This window comes from Astyanax mexicanus, chromosome 23 (assembly GCF_023375975.1).
Source record: "Astyanax mexicanus isolate ESR-SI-001 chromosome 23, AstMex3_surface, whole genome shotgun sequence".
Lineage (NCBI taxonomy): Eukaryota > Metazoa > Chordata > Actinopteri > Characiformes > Acestrorhamphidae > Astyanax > Astyanax mexicanus.
This window is the reverse complement of record NC_064430.1, coordinates 20,632,808-20,655,403: the sequence shown is the minus strand read 5'-3', so window position 1 is coordinate 20,655,403 and position 22,596 is coordinate 20,632,808. Positions and strand designations below refer to the sequence as shown.

Below are 22,596 nucleotides of genomic sequence, written 5' to 3'. Positions count from 1 at the left end.
ATTAAATATTTAATTAAATTAATGTATTACATGTTATTACATTTACATATTTTATTTTATAATATGTAACTGGTCACTTTATCAGAAACACCTACATCTCTTTTATGCTTCGTCACTGGCCACTTTATTAGAAACACCTACTTTTTTTCTTCATCACTGGCCACTTTACTAGAAACACCTACTTCTTCTTTTAATTACTGGCATCTTTATTAGAAAAAAAAATACGTTTCTTTTTTTTCTTAATCACTGGACACTTTATTTGAAACACCTACATCTCTTCTCATACTTCACAAACACTTTTACTTTTACAAACATTTACTGTACCATGCACTTTTTCACTGGCCGCTTTATTAGAAACACCTACTGCACCATCTGCTTCATCTCTGGCCACTTTATTAGAAACACCTACAGCAACTAGTGCTTCATCACTGGCCATTTTATTAGAAACACCAACACCACTTTGTGTTTTTACACACATTGGCCAATTTATTAGAAACACCTACTTCTTGTTTTTCTTCATCACTGGCCACTTTATTAGAAACACCTACAGCAACTAGTGCTTCATCACTGGCCACTTTATTAGAAACACCTCCAGCACATTGTACGTCATCACTGGCCACTTTATTAGAAACACCTACACCACCTTATGCTTTTACACACATTGGCCAATTTATTAGAAACACCTACGTCTTGTTTTTCTTCATCACTGGCCACTTTATTAGAAACCCCAACTCCACCTTGTGCTTTTACACACATTGGCCACTTTATTAGAAACACCTACAGCAACTAGTGCTTTATCACTGGCCACTTTATTAGAAACACCTACAGCAACTAGTGCTTCATCACTGGCCACTTTATTAGAAACACCTACAGCAACTAGTGCTTCATCACTGGCCACTTTATTAGAAACACCTACAGCAACTAGTGCTTCATCATTGGCCACTTTATTAGAAACACCTACACCACCTTATGCTTTTACACACATTGGCCACTTTATAAGAAACACCTACTTCTTGTTTTTCTTCATCACTGGCCACTTTATTAGAAACCCCAACTCCACCTTGTGCTTTTACACACATTGGCCACTTTATTAGAAACACTTACAGCAGCTAGTGCTTCATCACTGGCCACTTTATTAGAAACACCTACAGCACATTGTACTTCATCACTGGCCACTTTATTAGAAACACCTACTGTACCATGTGCTTCATCACTGGCCACTTTATTAGAAACACCTACAGCAACTAGTGCTTCATCACTGGCCACTTTATTAGAAACACCTACAACACCTTATGCATTTACACACATTGGCCACTTTATAAGAAACAGATACTTCTTGTTTTTCTTCATCACTGGCCACTTTATAAGAAACCCCATCACCACCTTGTGCTTTTAAAAATTGGCCACTTTATTAGATACACTTTAATACTATTCTTCATCACTGGCCACTTTATTGGAAACACCTTAATACTATTCTTCATCACTGGCCACTTTATTAGAAACACCAAAACCACTTTGTGCTTTTACACATTGGCCACTTTTTTAGAAAACACCTACAGCACCTTGTGTTTCCGTTTAGTGGCCACTTTATTAGAAACACCTACACTACACCACCTTGTGCTTCCACTCAATTATCAAGATGGCGCTACAAGAGCAGGGTTTCCAATAAAGTGGCCAGGATGAAGCAAAGGAATGCAGCTGTAAAATGATTGGATGATTGGATTTTAGTGTAAACCCACTGGCACTGTTTAATCAGGTGAATAATAAGTTCTCCTGCGTGATTCAGTGTAAACAATAATTTCTGGGGAATCTTCATTCTGTGGTTCCGTCTCTGTCTGGGGTTCTTCAGAAGTTCAGGACTGTTTGAAGTGTTTGAAGAAAGGGGGATCGTATTAAAAGATTAATAAAACATTTGGACCGCCGAGCGGAATATTTTCTGTGCGGCTGAATATTTGATGTGTGTAGATTGAGCATGTTTTGGGTAAAGGGCTGTTAGAGGATGAGCGGAGCGCGAGGCAGATGAAATGAATATCTGGCCGGGTTTGAAATGGAAAAGGTGCAGCGGGTATTTTTAAACTGATGCTCTTCAGGAGGAGCTATTTCTGCTCCCAGTCTCTTTGCTCTTTTGCTGAAGGACTGGAGGAACACTAAGGTGCTGCAAAGACAAAGCAAGTAGAAAAAAGACATATGATAACTTCACCCACCAGTCACCCTCCCACATATACGCTCACACACTCTGTGCTTTGGGTAAAATAATGGTGCCAAAAAAGGTTCTGTGCATGATGCCAGAAAAAAAACCCCAAGCACCCTATCTTACACCCCGGCAACAGTCTATTTCCACACCTTACTTCTGTATGGTTTAAACAGCAACTTCTTAGTTTATTATACATCACTGAAGATTAAAGAGCTCATGACGCTACCTTCACTGTGCTTCACAGATGAGCTGGTATGTTTGGGATCATGAGCAGATAATTTCTTCTCAAAACTTTAACCTTTCTTCACACTGGTAAATGTTATTTTTTTAATCATCAGTCTATAATCAGTCCACAGGCTTTTCTCTGTACTTCATGGTAAGTTCCATCCTTCTTCTTGTTAATAGTAGTTTTCATCTTTCTTCTAAAACCTCTGTTTTAACTGTCTAACAGTTGTTTTAGAGTTTTTCTTTACAGCACTCACAATGTTTCTGTTATCAACTGCTGTAGTTTTCCATAGTCTACCTATTCAACATATGTTACTTAGTACACCAGTGATGACTTTCTTCTTCAGGACATTTCTAAAGGTTGTTCTGGCTATGTCCAATATTTGTGCTCTTATGGTCCTGATTGATTTTCCATTTTCTCTCAGCTTCACAGTTGCTTGGTTTTCATCCATTGACAGGTCTCTGGTTTTCTTGTTAGTTACTCCTCTAACTATAAATGCTCAGTCTGCACAGATAAAACCACAATCTGAAACTGAGCACAGACATTTAGAGCTATTTGTTTATTGTAACAGGCCCAGATTTTTGCCAGTGGTCTGTCTGACATTACACCCATAATCTTGAGAATTTCTATTCAAGCATTACATGAAAAGCTTTCATGTTTGATAAGGAACATTACTGAAAATAAATGTAATTGTAATAGAAAATATTAAAAATGTATATTAAAGTAAATAAAGTAAATCTGCTAATGTCAAAATATAATGAATAAAAGCATAAAATTGTCTCTTTTCTGAACTTCATTTCAGTTCTCCAAACCTTTAGTTTTGTTATGTATTTGTGTAGTTTTTACATCTATTTAAAAAAAAACATGCCTGTACTCTTGGAGCACGGTTCTGCCCCCTCCCCATTCCCCCACTGGTCTGCACTCACAATGTATTTAAACAATCCACGCCCGAGCACGCGTATGCCATAACTTACTGCTCAGTGGCTTGCCAGTGTTGTGCCGAATTCAGCACCCCCGCCATGCAAAGCACCGTCTCTCAGTAGCACGTACGCATTGTCTCTGTGATCAAAGTGGAAATAATTTGCTTGGGAACGGATCACGTTCACACTGCATGAGTTGTCTAGCAGGCCAGGGCACGGTTCGGAGCGATCACACCAGTCAATCGAGTCATGCTTTGGGAGTTAGTTCACTTTGATTTGAAAGACATTTATTCTAAAAACAGAGGGGGCTGGTAGGTTTGTATGGTGATATTGCTTTCTACATTTTAAAAAGTATTTCTTAAACAAACAATATTATACTCAAAACACAAGATTTCACACAGCAATTTATTTACATTAAACCTCATTAAAAGTACTCTTCCACATATTTTGTGAAAATACATATTCTCACCACAGAGGTCACCGCAAAAATCCCAAAATCCCCCAAATTTACGGACTGTCACTTTAAATCACCTTCACAACTAGCATCGCATTTACAGCAAAAACAGTGCAACAAAAATGCTGAAATAACTTATTTTAATTGTTTGGAAGAATTACTAATTAATAAATTAGTAAAAAGCAAGATGATTTACTCTATATGGAATTGGAAATGTGCTTGATTGGGCTCTATAATGAAGGTTGTAAAAAAATAATAATAAAAATACTCAATTACTCAACTCATACTCAAATAATAAAAACAAATTAATTTCTTAATTAAAAAAAAATCACAAAATATGCACAATCATTTCTGCACTATAAGAAAATGTATAAATATTTAAATAAGAATTCCTATAATGCACTATTATTTCTTTAGGATGGTAAATATTTGCCCTCATGCTTTATAATAAATTCATAGAAATATCAAAACAATTTCTGTTGCGCTGTGAAATAGAACTTTAAACTTTTTTGTACAAATTTTACTTCCTGTAAAGTACTCACATTTTTTTTTTTACTTTTCTTTAGTGGTTTAGTGAATTTGCCTTTTTCTGAGCAGAAAGCATTTTCAGCTAGCATGGCAATAGCACTCCGAAACTGAAAAATCTTGTAGTAGTTTCAGGCATTTCACAAATCAGTCAGCAGCAGATCTTGGCAACCCCAGTCCTGGAGAACCCACACTCTGCACATTTTGTTGGACGTTTTTTGCTCCGATGATAAACTCTGGATTAAGAACATCAGACCACGCTAATGATGAAGGTTCTGGATGAATAGCTGCAGGGATGCTAATCTTATTAATGTAAAATAAGCACTAAAACAGCTCTGATTTCAGCACTCAGGAACAACAAGCAAAGCAGAAGAGTTTAATGAAGGGGATGGATGGACTTCCAGTATCTCAGCATTAGCCAATCCCAAGTTTCCAGCTATGGTGGAATCCACAGCGCTCTAGTCTTCATCTGGAGAAGAAAATATAAAAATGTTAAATGTAGGCATTGTGATATACACTGAGGAGGTGAAGCTACAGTCTCTCATTAGGGTGAATATATATTAATAATACTCTAAATGTAGGTATTGTAATGGGTATTTTATATACACAGAGATGAGTACCTTCATCTGAGCTGTCCAGTTGTTGGGGGTCGGGTTGTAGTATGATATCTTCTGCATCTTTGGGCTCCTGGGTGCGGTACGTTCCTCTGTGGTGGAACATTCGACGGAACACCACCACACCCAGCAACATCAGAATCAGCGCCACAGATACACACACACCTGCCAAACAATGAGAGAACCTATATATAACACACACATTAGCAGAATATACACTTAAAAAGTTTTATATTTCTATGAAATTGCATTATTTTACGTTATTTTCCAGCACTGCCTTAACTCTCACAGCAGGGGAGTTGACTAGAGCTTCACAGGTTTCCACTGGAATCAGACCGCACTCACAAACTCCCAGAGCATGATGCTACCACCACCATGCTTTACTGTATACAAGGGACAGTTTCCTTGGTACTTCTTACCTGGGCGCTGCCACACATGCTTGGACACCATCTGAGCCAAACAAGTTTATCTTGATCTCGTCATACTCTTGAACTGCTTGTCTTCAACAAACTGTTGCAGGCTTTTTTGTGCATCAGCTTCAGAAGAGGCTTTATTCTTCTATGACAGTGCCATGCAGACAGAGCTGATGCAGTGTGTGATGTTTGGTCTGAGCACTGCAGGCTACTTGTTTAAGCTCTGCAGCAATGCTGAAGACGTGGACTCAACTTAACCTACTGATGTTGAAGGTGGGTCTGTAGATCCTGCACACTTAAAGGCTGTCAATGCTGGTGTTCCAGTTGACAACATTAATGCACGTTGGACAAGTTTGGTGACTATAGTTGCTATAGTTACATGGCGTTTATATGTGAAATATTAGGTCTTTATTTCTGGCTGCTACATTATCATAGAACATTAAAATTAGCAACACAGCTGTTAAATGGAAGCCTGGGAGTTTAAGTTATTCTATACTTGCTGAGAAATATCTCTTACCCAGAATGATGGAAATCATAAGCTCATCGTGTGTTTTAACAGCTGGAACAGAAGAGTCACACTTCAGTCAACAGATAAACATCAAAACTTTACAGATAAAGATTCACATTTTACTGCAGAGTCTGTATGGAGGTTATAAATAATATAATATGAGTGCTGTTGCTTGAACACATACATTTTATTACCAATGACATCTGATCTAGTCTGATCAGCTAAAATCTCATGATTTACATGTTGATTTTTATTTAGAATGGCTAGTAATTAGCTTAGCTTAGTGCTAACATATCAAAGGTATTGCGTAAGAGGGCTAGCAGACTTTAGCTTTATAGTACATGTGTTTTTTTAGTTTTAGTTTAGATTTTTGTGGCCTGAAATGAAGGTGAAGCTCCCTAACATGAATTATTGTTAGTAATAAGAGTAGTGTGTGTGTGTGTGTGTGTAAAGACACTCACGTATGGCTTCTATGGTTCTGTTGATGGCATCACCGGCTGCTGTGGTAACGATCAGTTGATCTGCAAATGGGAGACAGTGTCAGAACCAGTGTTGGGCACGTTACTTTGAAAAAGTAATTAGTTATAGTTACTCGTTACTTCTCCAAAAAAGTAACTGAGTTACTAACGGAGTTACTCCACTATAAAAGTAATTAGTTACCAGTAAAAGTAACTATCGTTACTTTTTATTATTCACCCTTCAAAAAAAAGGAAATCAATTATGCATTTACTATTATTATTAGAAAAATAACAAACGAAAATAAACCCAAAATGTTGACAAAAATATAATCTAACGAATTTCAAAAAAATAAAACGAAATTCTCCACACAACCAAAGAAAATTACTAAAACTTGTAATACTGAAAAAAGCGGAAAAACGCGTCTGGGGATGAAATTAAACAAACCAAGCCACACTCAAAAGAAATATGTATATATAAAACAAAATAATGGACAAAAACAACAATTTAATGCCCGTTAAAATGGTATTAATATAACAGCTTCACCAAAAGAGAATAGAGCTTAGATCGTGCCCAAAAAATCCGACCCAGCCGAGCCTGTGCACATTCTGCCCAAGCCCGAACCATAAACTGTCATTATGAGCCTGACCCGATCCGCCCCATAAACTGTCTGTTTTCGGGCTGATTGAATGAGCGAAATATAATCAGAATTATGTTAATTAACACTGTAACATAGAAGCATAAAACTATTATTTAATTTAAATGATTTTTAAGAACAGCTACACACAATGCTGCAAGTCAAACACGGAGGCGTTCACGTGCGCCCAGAGCTACGTGATTACAGTTTTCATTTTTATTATAGTTTAATTTTATTTTGTTTTTATTTTTACTGTTCAGTAAGTTTTTAGGGTGGGCTTGCTAGCGCGAGCGCTTTACACAAGAACTAAAGGACCACGAGGTGCCGCGCGCTCGGCACAACACCTCCCGCTGTACAACTCCGCTGTACAACAGCGCTTATAAATAAATTAAACACAAAAATGAGGGTATTCTATCATTAATTTAAATTCGTTTTAGTTAGTTTTATAAACACAAAATACAGTTCGAGATAGTTATGTTTTTTCCTTTTAATTACCGTTTTTATTAGATTCAGTTAACACAAATGTTTTTCACTTTCAATTTTCGCTATTTCGTTCGCTTTAGTGAACAATAATAATTGGTTACTTAGCAACATTGTGATTATCACACCAGAGCTTTATATAAAATAAAAATAGGAGCCTGATTTCGGGTCGGTCCTCAGGTCAGGTGGGATTGGGGCAGAGAATCTAAGCTCTAAAAAAGAAGCAGCAGCACCACAAAAACCGGAGCAGCTAAAAAGAGCTTAACGTCCTTAAATCGGAACTTGGCCTGTCCAGGGCAATCACTGAATTGATTAGAGCAGCAAATCATCACAACTGTGCCTCACTTCACCACGCCAACACACAGGCACAGCGGCCAGAAGCTCAAGTTCACCGGAAAGAGGAGGGGTTAACCAGGGCAAAGCGAAATAAAAAAAAAAAGTTCATAGAGCTGCTAAAGTAACGTGCAGTAACGGGGTGTCGGAAATGGTAACGGCGTTATAGTTACAGTCATAGTAATTAGTTAGATTACTCGTTACTGAAAAAAGTAACACCGTTAGTAACGCCGTTAGTTTTAATGCCGTTACAACACTGGTCAGAACTGACTATTTTTCATCACAGGCCACAATATTGGAAACACCTAACGTGTGTGTGTGTGTGTGTGTGTAGGTACTAACCTGGGTAATTAGTAGCCTGTTCTGCTACAGAGGGATATATTTCGACTGTTTTAAGTCAAGAGAAAAACATTAATTACTATCATATTCATTACGTATTAATTACCATCAATATTCACTACTTTATCTAATAGACAGATCGAGTCTGAATATCTTCTAATAAATAAATATCGGATATAGTGTAATCTGTTCATCATCTAATATGAACAAAATCTGACCCAGTCTGATAATCTGATTCTATTAAAAAAAAACAGATCTGGGGTGGGTTTCCCGAAAACGATCAATCTTAGCGAATAACGAACGAACTAACGAATGACGTGTGTAAAGAACGAGCCAGTTCTGCGAGTGTTTCCCAAAGAGCTTCGCAACGTGAAAATTAACGAACTAGGTTAAAGAACATCTTTGTTGACTCCTCCCCCGAAACAGCGCGCTCAATCGATCCACAAATATCGATTCAACACTGCAATATGCAATATTTATTCACTATTACACCCTAAAAACGTAGAAATGTGTTGTAATTAACAACATTATACTCCTAAAGATACATATGACTAAATAAATACTCGAAAATCTAATCTATTTTAAAACATTAAACTTATTTTTTACATTTTTAAAACTATTATTGTTAATATATATTATATTAATAGATATTATACTAATATTATTAACAGTAATATTGATAGTAATATTAATTTATTATTATTATAATTTTTTATATTATAAAAATAATATAATAATACATATGTTCCTGTGTGTGTGTGTGTGTGTGTATATATATATATATATATATATATATATATATATATATATATATATATATATATATATATATATATATATATATATATATATATGTCTACTAATTCCATTTGCGTCAATTAGTTTTCATGGTTTTAATATTAATCGACAATGTAAAAAAAAAAAAAAACATGGAATGAGACGTGTCCAACTTTTGACTGATATTTGCGAGCTGACACACCCCAGAGTTTGCCCAGATGAACTTGGTGACTTTGCAGCTTTGCTTAGACCGTGAGCATCATCTGCAGGAATTGACTGATTGCATTTCTTGCATCATTAATGTCAAGACTTCTATCATCGCTAATCTGGATTTAAATAATTTACTCGTGGGTTTGATTGCCCAGTTAGACTACAAGCCACAGTTGGCATTATAATATAATATAATATAATATAACTTATTCACTCATTTACTCACTCGTCAACCGCTTTATCCGTTAAGGGGCGCGGGGGGGGGGGGGGTCGATGCTTGGTGGCTGGAGTCTATACCAGCCGGCATCGGGCTGAAGGCAGTATACACCCTGGACAGGATGCCAATCCATCACAGGGCAGACAGACACAGACAGACACACAGACACATTCACTCACACCTAAGGGGCAATTTTTATCCGACATCTAATTAGCCTGAACTAATTTCTTTGCACTGTGGGAGGAAACCGGAGCACCCGCAGACACGGGAAATAATATAATATAATATAATATAATATAATATAATATAATATAATATAATATAATATAATATAATATAATAATTATATAATATAATAATAATGATATAGTAATATAATTGATTATAATTAATAGTAATATAATATAATATAATAATATTAATAATTATATAGTAATATAATTGATTATAATTAATAGTAATGTAATATAATAGCTTCAAACACGGAAATTATCATTTTTCTTCCTCAAAATTGGCGGTCCCTGGTGTTTAAGGTGCTGAACTGCAAGTCGAGATCCCCTAAAGAAGCTCGTTAAAAATAACGACTGGGTGAGAGCACTCGTTAATCTGCGATCGAGTTTACGTAGTACTTTAGTTACGCACGGGTTTGGGAAACACTCTTTAATTAACGATCAATCTTAAGTACGAGTTAACGAAGTTCTTAGCGTTACGAAGCTTTCGGGAAACCCACCCCTGATCTAGTTTGTGATCTTATTAAAAATACTGATTTAGTATTTTGATCTTCTAATAACAAACATATCTGACCAAGTCTAATCATCTAAAATAAACACAGACAGATCTGATCTAGTCTTATTATATGAACATTTTAAAGACATCTAATTATTTTCTAATAACAATCACACAACTGATCTAGTCTGACCTGGGCCAGGAGCAATGGAATGATGTAATGGACCAGCGGTGAGTGCTGTTAAAAAAACAAACAGAAAACAATGTTCATTAGCATCATAATAAAAACAGAATCATTATTCATCATAATCTCCAAATAATAAAGACAGATCAGATCAGATATAGTCTGTTATGCAATTTACGATCTTGTCTGATAAAAAGATGGTCTGATCATATAAAATTAATCAAGACATCTAATCTACTCTGGTAACCTAAAATTAGCCAAGACAACAGATCTAGTCTGATCATTTAAAACGAACAAAGACATCTGATCTAGTCTGATCATCTAAAACGAACACACATCTGATCTAGTCTGACCTGGGCCATGAGTAATGGGATGGCCGGTGAGTGCTGTAAAAAGAAAAAACAGAAAACAATGTTCATTAGCATCATAATAAAAACAGAATCATTATTCATCATAATCTCCAAATAATAAAGACAGATCAGATCAGATATAGTCTGTTATGTGATTGAGATGATCTAGTCTGATCATCTAAAATGAACAAAGATATCTGATCTAGTCTAATTATCTAAAATGAACAAAGATATCTGATCTAGTCTAATTATCTAAAATAAACAAAGATATCTGATCTAGTCTAATTATCTAAAATGAACAAAGATATCTGATCTAGTCTAATTATCTAAAAGTACAAAGATATCTGATCTAGTCCGATCACCTAAAAAGTACAAAGATATCTGATCTAGTCTAATTATCTAAAATAAACAAAGATATCTGATCTAGTCTAATTATCTAAAAGTACAAAGATATCTGATCTAGTCTAATTATCTACAATTAACAAAGATATCTGATCTAGTCTAATTATCTAAAATTAACAAAGATGTCTGATCTAGTCCGATCATCTAAAAAGTACAAAGATATCTGATCTAGTCTGATCATTTAAAATTAACAAAGAGATCTGATCTACTCTGATCATCTAAAAAAAAAAAAAGATATCTGATCTAGTCTAATTATCTAAAATGAAGGAAGACATCTGATCTAGTCTGATCATCTAAAACGAACACACATCTGATCTAGTCTGACCTGGGCCATGAGTAATGGGATGGGCGGTGAGTGCTGTAAAAAGAAAAAACAGAAAACAATGTTCATTAGCATCATAATAAAAACAGAATCATTATTCATCATAATCTCCAAATAATAAAGACAGATCAGATCAGATATAGTATGTAATGCAATTTACGATCTTGTCTGATAAAAAGATGGTCTGATCATATAAAATTAATCAAGACATCTAATCTACTCTGGTAACCTAAAATTAGCCAAGACAACAGATCTAGTCTGATCATCTAAAATAAACAAAGATATCTGATCTAGTCTAATTATCTAAAATAAACAAAGATATCTGATCTAGTCTAATTATCTAAAATAAACAAAGATATCTGATCTAGTCTAATTATCTAAAATAAACAAAGATATCTGATCTAGTCTAATTATCTAAAAAGAACAAAGACATCTGATCTAGTCTAATCATCTAAAAAGTGCAAAGAAATCTGATCTAGTCCGATCATCTAAAAAGTGCAAAGAAATCTGATCTAGTCTGATCATCTAAAATTAACTAAGATATCTGATCTAGTCTGATCATCTAAAAAAAAAAGATATCTGATCTAGTCTGATTATGTAAAATGTACAAAGACATCTGATCTAGTCTGATCATCTAAAACGAACACACATCTGATCTAGTCTGATCATCTAAAATGAAGGAAGACATCTGATCTAGTCTGATCATCTAAAACGAACACACATCTGATCTAGTCTGACCTGGGCCATGAGTAATGGGATGGGCGGTGAGTGCTGTAAAAAGAAAAAACAGAAAACAATGTTCATTAGCATCATAATAAAAACAGAATCATTATTCATCATAATCTCCAAATAATAAAGACAGATCAGATCAGATATAGTCTGTTATGTGATTGAGATGATCTAGTCTGATCATCTAAAATGAACAAAGATATCTGATCTAGTCTAATTATCTAAAAGTACAAAGATATCTGATCTAGTCCGATCACCTAAAAAGTACAAAGATATCTGATCTAGTCTAATTATCTAAAATTAACAAAGATATCTGATCTAGTCTAATTATCTAAAATTAACAAAGATATCTGATCTAGTCTAATTATCTAAAATTAACAAAGATATCTGATCTAGTCTAATTATCTAAAATTAACAAAGATATCTGATCTAGTCTGATCACCTAAAAAGTACAAAGATATCTGATCTAGTCTAATTATCTAAAATTAACAAAGATATCTGATCTAGTCTAATTATCTAAAATTAACAAAGATATCTGATCTAGTCTGATCATCTAAAAAAAAAGATATCTGATCTAGTCTAATTATCTAAAATTAACAAAGATATCTGATCTAGTCTGACCATCTAAAATGAAGGAAGATATCTGATCTAGTCTAATTATCTAAAATGAAGGAAGACATCTGATCTAGTCTGATCATCTAAAACGAACACACATCTGATCTAGTCTGACCTGGGCCATGAGTAATGGGATGGGCGGTGAGTGCTGTAAAAAGAAAAAACAGAAAACAATGTTCATTAGCATCATAATAAAAACAGAATCATTATTCATCATAATCTCCAAATAATAAAGACAGATCAGATCAGATATAGTCTGTTATGTGATTGAGATGATCTAGTCTGATCATCTAAAATGAACAAAGATATCTGATCTAGTCTGATCATCTAAAATGAACTAAGATATCTGATCTAGTCTAATTATCTAAAATTAACAAAGAGATCTGATCTAGTCTAATTATCTAAAATAAACAAAGATATCTGATCTAGTCTAATTATCTAAAATTAACAAAGAGATCTGATCTAGTCTGATCATCTTCCAATAGTAAACACAAGATCAGATCTAGTCTGATAATCTTCTAATAACAAAGACAGATATGACTTGAAGTCTGATCTCATCTTCTAATATTAATAGACAGATCTGATGTAGTCTGATAATCTGAAGGTGTGTAGAGAGGGGGTCTCAGTGGCGGGTGGTCCGCTGGTTTTAGGCAGCGCTGCATTATTGATGTGTTTTTGGTGTCAGTCCGGCAGATCGGACCGGCTCTGCAGCAGAGCTTCCTGTTTCTGCTCGGATCGTTTCTTACATAAGATTTGAAATGGAAAGATGAGAAAACACATTTTTTATTTATTGTGAGAAGCAGGAACTGAGGACTGTTGGGCAGGAGGCAGGGCGAGAGTGACACACACACACACACACACACACACTCCAGTGCAGTTTAAAACCATACATATCTAAAAGTCTGACCACATTTGTTCTTTTATATAGCTTTAAAAACCAAAAACAGTCATATTTTCAATTTACAACACTCTGTGATGTAATTTCACTGGGTGATGTATGGGTTTAGGGGTGGGGCAGAAAGGCAGAGCTGATTGGGCGGAGCAGTGTGGCTCTAATAGAGGTGAGACACAATTTACATATTGTTAGTGTCTGCATCATCCTCACCAATAGCGCAGTTAAACCTGAGTGCCCCTTTAAGGCCGATGTATATAAATGTATTTAAATGAGCTCTTTTCTGATTGGCTGTCCTGTATTAAACCTCAATCAAAAAGCAGTCCAGACTGAAACACTCCAGATTTTATACAGCAGCGTTTTAGTACTTAAGTACAGTAGTGATGTAGGAAAAAATTAATACTCCAGTAGATACAGATACAGCATTTTAGTACTTAAGTACAGTAGTGAAGTAGGAAAAAAATTATACTCCAGTAGATACAGATACAACATTTTAGTACTTAAGTACAGTAGTGAAGTAGGAAAAAAATTATACTCCAGTAGATACAGATACAACATTTTAGTACTTAAGTACAGTAGTGAAGTAGGATACAAATTAATACTTCAGTACATATAGCCACAGTATTTTAGTACTCAAGTGCAGTAGGAGAAAAAATAATACTCCAGTAGATACAGATACAGTATTTTAGTACTTAAGTACAGTAGTAAAGTAGGATAAAAATTAATACTCCAGTAGATACAGATACAGTATTTCAGTACTTAAGTACAGTAGTGAAGTAGGATAAAAAATAATGCTCCAGTTGAAACAGATACAACTTTTTAGTACTTAAGTACAGTAGTGAAGTAAAAATAATACTCCAATAGATACATATACAGTATTTTAGTACTTAAGTACAGTAGTGAAGTAGGATAAGAAATTAATACTCCAGTACATACAGATACAGTATTTAGTACTTAAGTACAGTAGTGAAGTATGAAAAAAAATAATACTCCAGTAGATACATATACAGCACTTTAGTACTTAAGTACAGTAGTGAAGTAGGATAAGAAATTAATACTCCAGTAGATACAGATACAGCATTTTAGTACTTAAGTACAGTAGTGGAGTAGGATAAAAATAATACTCCAGTAGATACAGATACCGCATTTTATTAATTAAGTACAGTAGTGAAGTAGGGGGAAAATGAATAATCCAGTAGAGACAGATACAACATTTTAGTACTTAAGTACAGTAGTGAAGTAGGGGAAATTAATACTTCAGTAGATACAAATACAGTATTTTAGTACTTAAGTGCAGTAGTGAAGTAGGGGAAATTAATACTTCAGTAGATACAAATACAGTATTTTAGTACTTAAGTACAGTAGTGAAGTAGGGGAAATTAATACTTCAGTAGATACAAATACAGTATTTTAGTACTTACGTACAGTAGTGAAGTAGGATAAAAAATAATACTCCAGTAGATACAGATACAGTATTTCAGTACTTAAGTACAGTAGTGAAGTAGGATAAAAAATAATGCTCCAGTAGATACAGATACAGCATTTTAGTACTTACGTACAGTAGTGAAGTAGGATAAAAAATAATACTCCAGTAGATACAGATACAGTATTTCAGTACTTAAGTACAGTAGTGGAGTAGGATAAAAAATAATGCTCCAGTAGATACAGATACAGCATTTTAGTACTTAAGTACAGTAGTGAAGTAGGATAAAAAATAATACTCCAGTAGATACAGATACAGCATTTTAGTACTTAAGTACAGTAGTGAAGTAGGGGAAATGAATACTTCAGTAGATACAAATACAGTATTTTAGTACTTAAGTACAGTAGTGAAGTAGGGAAAAAATGAATACAGATACAGCATTTTACAGCATTTTAGTACTTACAGAAGGGAAGTAGGATAAAAATTAATACTCTAGTCGAGGCAGATACAGCACTTTAGTACTTAATTACAGTTGTGGGATCTAAATAGTAGTTCTAATTCCTTCTACTTCCTATCTCTGGTAGGAACACTATTTTTACATGGATTGTAAATGTGTAACTACACAATTTTTAGATACCAAAAAAATAAATAAATACAAATCAGAATAATAAGAACAATAGAGACAAAGAGAATGAGAGAGAGTGAGAGTGAGAATGAGAGCATGTGAGAGAGAACAAGAGGAAGAGTGATAAGACAGAGAGAGTGAGCGAGAGTAAGAGAGAATGAGAGAGAGAATGAAAAAGAGTGATAAGAAAGAAAGAGAAAGTGAGAACGCATTTGTGTGCTTTGGCTACTTTGTTTTTTTTTACAACAGCCTTGGTCTTCAACCATGCGACACAGCAGCTGAAGTATAGGGCTAAAGTACAATGTTTAGGTGTTTGTGTGTTGTGCTTTTTTAAAATCAGATTGTATGGCTATATATGTGTATATATATGTGTATATATATGTATAAATATGGATATACATATATGCACTTCTATATTTGTATGTTGTTGTACCCATTAATCTATGTCTGTACTATTTATCTGAAATGCTTTGACAATACAAATGTAATTTTGTCATGTCAATAAAGCAAACTGAACTGAGTGATAAGAGAGAGAGAGAGAGAGAGAGAGAGAGAGAGAGAGAATGAGAGCATGAGCGAGAAAGAACAAGAGAAAGAGAGTAAGAATGAGATGTGATAAGAGAGAGAGAGAATAAGAGAGAGAGAGAACAAGAGAGAGAGTAAGAATGAAAGATAGTGATAACAGAGAGAGAGAATGAGAGCATGAGAGAGTGGAAACGTGAGACAATGAGACAGAGTGATAACAAGAGGGAGAGAGAAAGAACAAGAGAGAGAGAGAGCAAGAGAGAAAGTGAGAACGCGAGAGAAAATGAGAGAGAGTGAGAAAGAGAACAAGAGAGAACAAGAGAGAGAGAACGCAGGAGAATGAGAGAGCGCGATAACAAGAGGGAGAGAATGAGTGCGAGAGGAAAAGAGAATGTGCGAGAGAGTGAGAACGCGAGAGAAAATGAGAGACAGAAGAGTGCAGTACAGTACGGTGAGCTGCACAGAGTTAGAGCTGCTGACAAGGGAGCTGTGCCTGACTCTTAAAAAAGTAAGTGAATTAATTTTTGTAGGTAAAAGATGTTTAATAACATGTTAAAATGACCAGAATGCAGGGAATTACATCTAATTCGTGAAGAATGTTACATTGCTTCAGCTGGCCAGGCTGTTTTTCCAACACGGTTATAATAATATTCATTATTGCCTGTAATGTAGTACACTAAATAAACTCTTACATTTTCTGTGTGTGTGTTTTGTCTTTGTGTGTGTGTGTGTGTGTGTGTGCAACATTTTTATATTTTTGTTGTGCACTGGTAGTGGGATATGTTTCATGTGTAATGCTTCAGCATGTCTGTTTGCTGTAGTGGTTTAGCACTACATCAGTGTGAGTGTGTGAATAATGCACCTGTTTGGGATAATTGTGGCATTTACTGCGGCGGTGTGTGTAATTTAAAACCGATCACAGCAGGAGCGCAAAACATACACACACACACACACACACACACACACACACACACACACACACACACACACACACACACACGCACACCAACCGTCGACAGAAGATAAACAGCACACAGCAGCGAGGAGAGGCAGCATTTTTGGTTTAAAGGTGACAAAACTGCTGCATAAATCAGTGTTTGAGATGTAAACAGTCGACAGCCTGATCCAGAACATGATAACACCACAAAAAGATCCATTATTTTACCATCCAAACTTACTGGTGAGCCTGTATGTGTCTGCTGAGATTTATAAGGCATCATGATATAACTGTAGGAAAGCTCATAAAAATAGAGCTTTTCTTTGAGAACTATTTTTTTCGCCACAACACCCTGCATATTTCATACGTATCCCTCCACCATTTTAGTAATATGTGATTTTAAAGAAGCACAATGTGATTTATATAGCAAGTTCATATTAATAAAGTTTTAAGAGTTCAGAAATCAATATTTGGTGGAATAACCCTGTTTTTTAATCACTGTTTTCATGCATCTTGGCATCATGTTCTCCTCCACCAGTCTTACACACTGATTTTGGATAAGTTTATGCCTTTACTCCTGGTGCAAACATTCATGCAGTCTTCCTCTTGACTATATTCCAGAGGTTTTCAATTTGGTAAAATCAAAGAAACTCATTATTTTTAAGTGCTTTCTTATTTTTTCCAGAGCTGCATTTCACATCCAGCCATGCCCATCCCTTTCTCTGTTTGCTTTCTCAGCACGTTCTTACAAAATCTAAAGGAAGTGACTGCTAATATTCATACATTTAACACACTGGATCGGTATAAAAGGCATGGTAGAACATCACACACGTATAGTTAGTGGTTCTCTTTCCTAAAAGTCAGTTCCCCCTTCTTCTTTTATTATATTACTTTAATAATGATTGGATAATAGTGGTAAAATAGTTTGTAAAACACCCACAAACTTTCTGTAAGCATCATAACATGGCGAACATGGTCCTACCCTGCTCAGTCAGAATGGTGCATTGTTTCAAAATATTGAAAGATTACAGGACAACACAAAACATTTCCATGCCATTGGGAATATCCTGGCATGGAAAAGCAGCAACTATTGTTCAGCACCTCCAGGAACTCCTTCCTTCAAGATGCTGAGAAAACTATTCCAGGTGAATCTTCCTCATGAAGACACTGATGTTAAAATTAAACCAAGAGTGTGCAGATCTGTCCTTAAAGATAAATGTGCTATTTAGTAGAATCTAAAGTATAATATTTATATTTATATATATATATATATTTTCTTCTTCTATACTGTCAGTCTGCCTGCTCTGGACTCTGAACTGCCTGCTCTGGACTCTGAACTTAACAATAAAGCCTCCAGTTCCCAGCATGCATGCACACCGGACTTCCCTGACTCTGCTGATCACGTGACACTATGGCGTTCATGCTCTCCGAGCTTCTGATTGCACACACCTGGTCTTACTTGTATATGTACCCCTCTGTTTTCTCTGCTCTTCTACTAAACGTTGCATTTTTTTGTTTCCAATTGTTACCGACCCGTTTTTGTGATTTTGACTACTCTTTTTGCCTAGCCCTTTACTTTTTGGGTTTCATTGCTAAACGCTTGCAGAACTGGCACGTTCTTTTTCTCACATCATGCATCAGTTTGTTCGTTATTCGCTAAGTTTGATCAGATTTCGAGAAACGCTCCCCAGAGCTTTAAAAACATTATTTTGGTGGAGTTTTCCTTTAACTGAACACATTGGATCAGTTTTAAACGCTTTGAAGGGGTTAGTGGTTCTCCATTAGTGGAGTTTGCTAGAACCCAGCTCTACTTTTGTCTTTCATTACCTAAACAATCTGTGACACACTGAAGTGGTCAGTCTTCCTGCCCCGCCTCGACTCTCCTCGCCTCGTCTCGCCTCGGCAGAGTGGTTTTTAGCAGCTGCGGTCAGTCCGGATATCCCACAGCGCTGAGAAAGGCTTTCAGTTAACATTCCCAGCATGCACTGCTGCCCCCCCCCCTCTCCCGACAGATGTGGTGAGAAGTCAGCAAGCCCCCAGAGTCCTCTTCCACAGAGTCCACAGTCCATTTCTGAGAATTCTGAAGCACTCATACTTTTTGACTATTCCATGCACACAGAAGCAAACAACCTCAAATCATGATGCTACCACCACCATGCTAAACAGCATGGTATAGTGTTGGGTTGGGTTTGGAGACTTTGCTTTCACTTCTTTGAGAATACCAGTGGTCATTGTATAAAGGAGCCCCAGAGAGTGATGCTACCACCACCATGCTTAACAGTTGGTACAGTGTACTTGCAGGGATTAAAGGACTCACATATTGGTCCCTGTGCAAAATAGTTTTAGTATTTTTTTCTTGTTTTTCATCCCTTGTTTATGTACTTATACTTGTATATAAGAGAACCAGAGAGTGATACTACCACCACCATGCTTAACAGTTGGTACAGTGTACTTGCCGGGATTGAAGGCTCACATACTGGTCCCTGTGAAAACAGTTCCAGAGCATGTTTTTCTTTTCTTTTTTTGTAATTCTGTTTCTCATTTTAGTGTTTTTGTTTTTTTAATAAACACATTTTTTTTCATTAAAGAAAATATGCATAATCTAAGCCACTGGTCACTGTATAACAGAGCTCCAGAGAGTGATGCTGCTACCACCACCATGTTTAACAGATTGTATACTGTACTTGTATTGGTCGAAGACCTGTTAAACAGGATGGACACTGTGCAAATCAGTTCCAGAGCATGTTTTTTGCGTTTTTTTTTTTTTTTTTGCTTAAAATTATTCTGTTTTGATGCTACCCCCACATGCTTTACAGCTGGATTGAAGGCCTCACCTGCTAGTCATTGTGTAAAATAGTTTTTTTCAAAATGTAATTTTCTCATTTACTTTTTTGTACATATTTTAAGATTTTTTTCTTTAAATAAAATATGCATTAAAATTCATACTGGATATTAATGTTATTACAATATCGTGCTGGATATTAATGTTATTAGAACTACATGCTATATATTAATGTTATTAGAGAGTGATGCTACCACCACCATGCTTAACAGCTGGATTGAAGGCCTCACCTGCTCAAGGTAATTGTGTAAAATTGTTTTTTTTTTTTTTTGCAAAATGCAATTTTCTCATTTACTTTTTTGTACATATTTTACATATTTTTTTCTTTAAAGAAAATATGCATCATCTACTACAATGATACTAACAACAGCAAAATTGCACCGTAGTGTATGCATTAAAATTCATACAGGATAGTAATGTTTCAAAAAATAAAACTGGATATTAATGTTATTAGAACTACATGCTGGATATTAATGTTATTAGAGAGTGATGTTACCACCACCATGCTTAACAGCTGGATTGAAGATCTCACCTGCTGGTCATTGTGTAAAATATATATATATATATTTTTTAAAATTTACTTTTTTGTACAAATTTTACAATTTGTTTTCTTTAAATAAAATATGCATTATCTACTACAATGATACTAACAGTGGCAAAATTGCACCGTAGTGTATGCCTTAAAATTCATACTGGATATTAAAGTTATTACAATATCGTGCTGGATATTAATGTTATTAGAACTACATGCTGGATATTAATGTTATTAGAGAGTGATGCTACCCCCATCATGCTTCACAGCTGGATTGAAGGCCTCACCTGCTAGTCATTGTGTAAAATATATATATATTTTTTCAAAATGCAATTTTCTCATTTACTTTTTTGTACTTTTTTTTTACATATTTTATACATGCTGAATATTAATGTTATTAAAAAGTGATGCTACCCCCACCATGCTTAACAGCTGGTAGAGTGTTCTTGTGATTAAAGGCCTCACACTGCACACTTACTACTACAACCATACTAACAACAGAAAAAATGTGATATAGTGTTTGCATTTAAATTAATTTCTTAATGTATTGTTTACAAAAATATAGCTAAAGATCTTTACACACATGTAAAAACTACACATCCAATCATCTTTACAGCTATAGATTAATTTAGAAATTTATCCACATGATGAAGTACAGAAAATAGCACTCACAGCTTTGGTTCGCACCATGTAGAAATGAGTAAAATACACCAATAGACACACGTTTATAATCACAAAACAAACAGTATTAAAAAAGTACACAGTAATAATTCTCATTAAATCTATTTTTTCTTTAAATATTGCTTCAATTCATCAATCATAGTACAAATATAAGCCTCTAGTTAACCCCTTAACGCCTGAATTAATGTAGCTGTATATGAAAAAAATGTTTCATGTGTGTTTTACCTTTAAGTAGATAGTAAATATTGTTGAGATTATTAATTTCACTTTTGCACAAAAATAAATAGAAATTTTGGTATGTTGCAAATTTGCAACAACAGGCGTTAAGGGGTTAACATGACTCATGGACCTTTCAAGGAAATGTATCCAGAGCTCCTCCCATGTCAGCATACAGTCATTTTTACCTGCCTCAGCTTCGGAATCATCAGAACGTAAGGGTGTATATAGATCTTAACTACGAAGGGAAGCAGAATGCTGTAGAACATGCCGGTGTGTTTTTTCGAGGGCGGAGAGTGTGGAGCAGATGGAGCCAGAGGCGGGCTGATTATTTTTATAACTGTTCAATTAATAATGAGGCACAGTGGGCATGTGAAGTGAGACGATGTGGCAGAAAAGAGCTGCTGACCTGCTCACACACCTCAAAGTCACCTGCCAAAGTCACTTTACACTCCTGCTTTCAAGGTGGAGGAGCTTCCAGAACCAGCATCTGCTCCAGAATGAAGACTGCATTCACTGTGTTCTCCTCATTCAGATTACTATCCACACACTAGAACCTACAGTACACTCAAACTCATACTGGATATTAGTGTTAATAATGTTATTTCAACATCATTCTGGATATTAATTATATCTGAACTTTACACTGGAAATGTATGTTTTTACCACAAGGTGTTTCTAACAAAGCAGCCAGTACACTCTAAGAAATATAAGTACAGATTTGTACTTAAAAGAGTACAAAGCTTGTCGCTGGGGCTGTACCTTATATTGAGGCACAAAAAAGTACCTTTCAGTGAAAGTCCTTTTTTGTACCCATGGTTTTTGTGGCAGTAAAGATTATAAAGATTATAAACATTGTCATCAACTAAATATGGCTCAAAAACTTGATGATACAAAATTGTCTGGCTTTCAAATAAAAAAATGTGCAATTTAAATATATATTGTTTATTAGTGCAGTGATGCAGAATACTGAATGTACCCTTTGGCTGGTTAAATGGTACAAATTTGTACTTATTGCTGTTAGAAATGACTTTGTACTTCAGAGGGAACAAATCTGACCCTGTAAAGACCAATATTGTACCTTTGAGGGTACAATTATGAAGAGTGTACCTTCGAGTACAAAAAAGTACTCATATCGTACCTCTGTTTTTTAGAGTGTACTGAAGAAGAACAAGAGAGGGGTTTCTAATAAAGTGGCCAGTAGTGATGAAGAACAAGAGAGGGGTTTCTAATAAAGTGGCCAGTGGTGAAGAATAAGACAGGTGTTTCTAATAAATTGACCAGTTATAGAG

General features: G+C 35.3%; 1 protein-coding gene across 10 annotated transcripts in view; it reads right to left on the bottom strand.

The window, feature by feature from the left end:
* Positions 1-3,731: 3,731 nt before the first annotated feature.
* Positions 3,732-22,596, bottom strand: part of LOC103027496 (uncharacterized) — a 36,786-nt gene continuing 17,921 nt past the window's right edge. Inside the window, exons 2-11 of one of the 10 annotated variants that reach the window (XM_049471079.1) lie at positions 12,747-12,779; positions 12,026-12,058; positions 11,291-11,323; positions 10,223-10,267; positions 8,103-8,147; positions 6,316-6,375; positions 5,864-5,905; positions 4,940-5,098; positions 4,756-4,788; positions 3,732-4,694 (exon numbers count right to left, since the gene is read on the bottom strand). In XM_049471079.1, the coding sequence (XP_049327036.1) occupies positions 4,778-4,788; positions 4,940-5,098; positions 5,864-5,905; positions 6,316-6,375; positions 8,103-8,147; positions 10,223-10,267; positions 11,291-11,323; positions 12,026-12,058; positions 12,747-12,779 (461 nt within the window). In that variant the 3' untranslated portion in view covers positions 3,732-4,694; positions 4,756-4,777. Of the gene's footprint in view, positions 4,789-4,939; positions 5,099-5,863; positions 5,906-6,315; positions 6,376-8,102; positions 8,148-10,222; positions 10,268-11,290; positions 11,324-12,025; positions 12,059-12,746; positions 12,780-22,596 lie in introns of all 10 variants that reach the window. The other 9 variants (XM_049471078.1, XM_049471083.1, XM_049471082.1 and 6 more) reach the window with 9 other exon arrangements.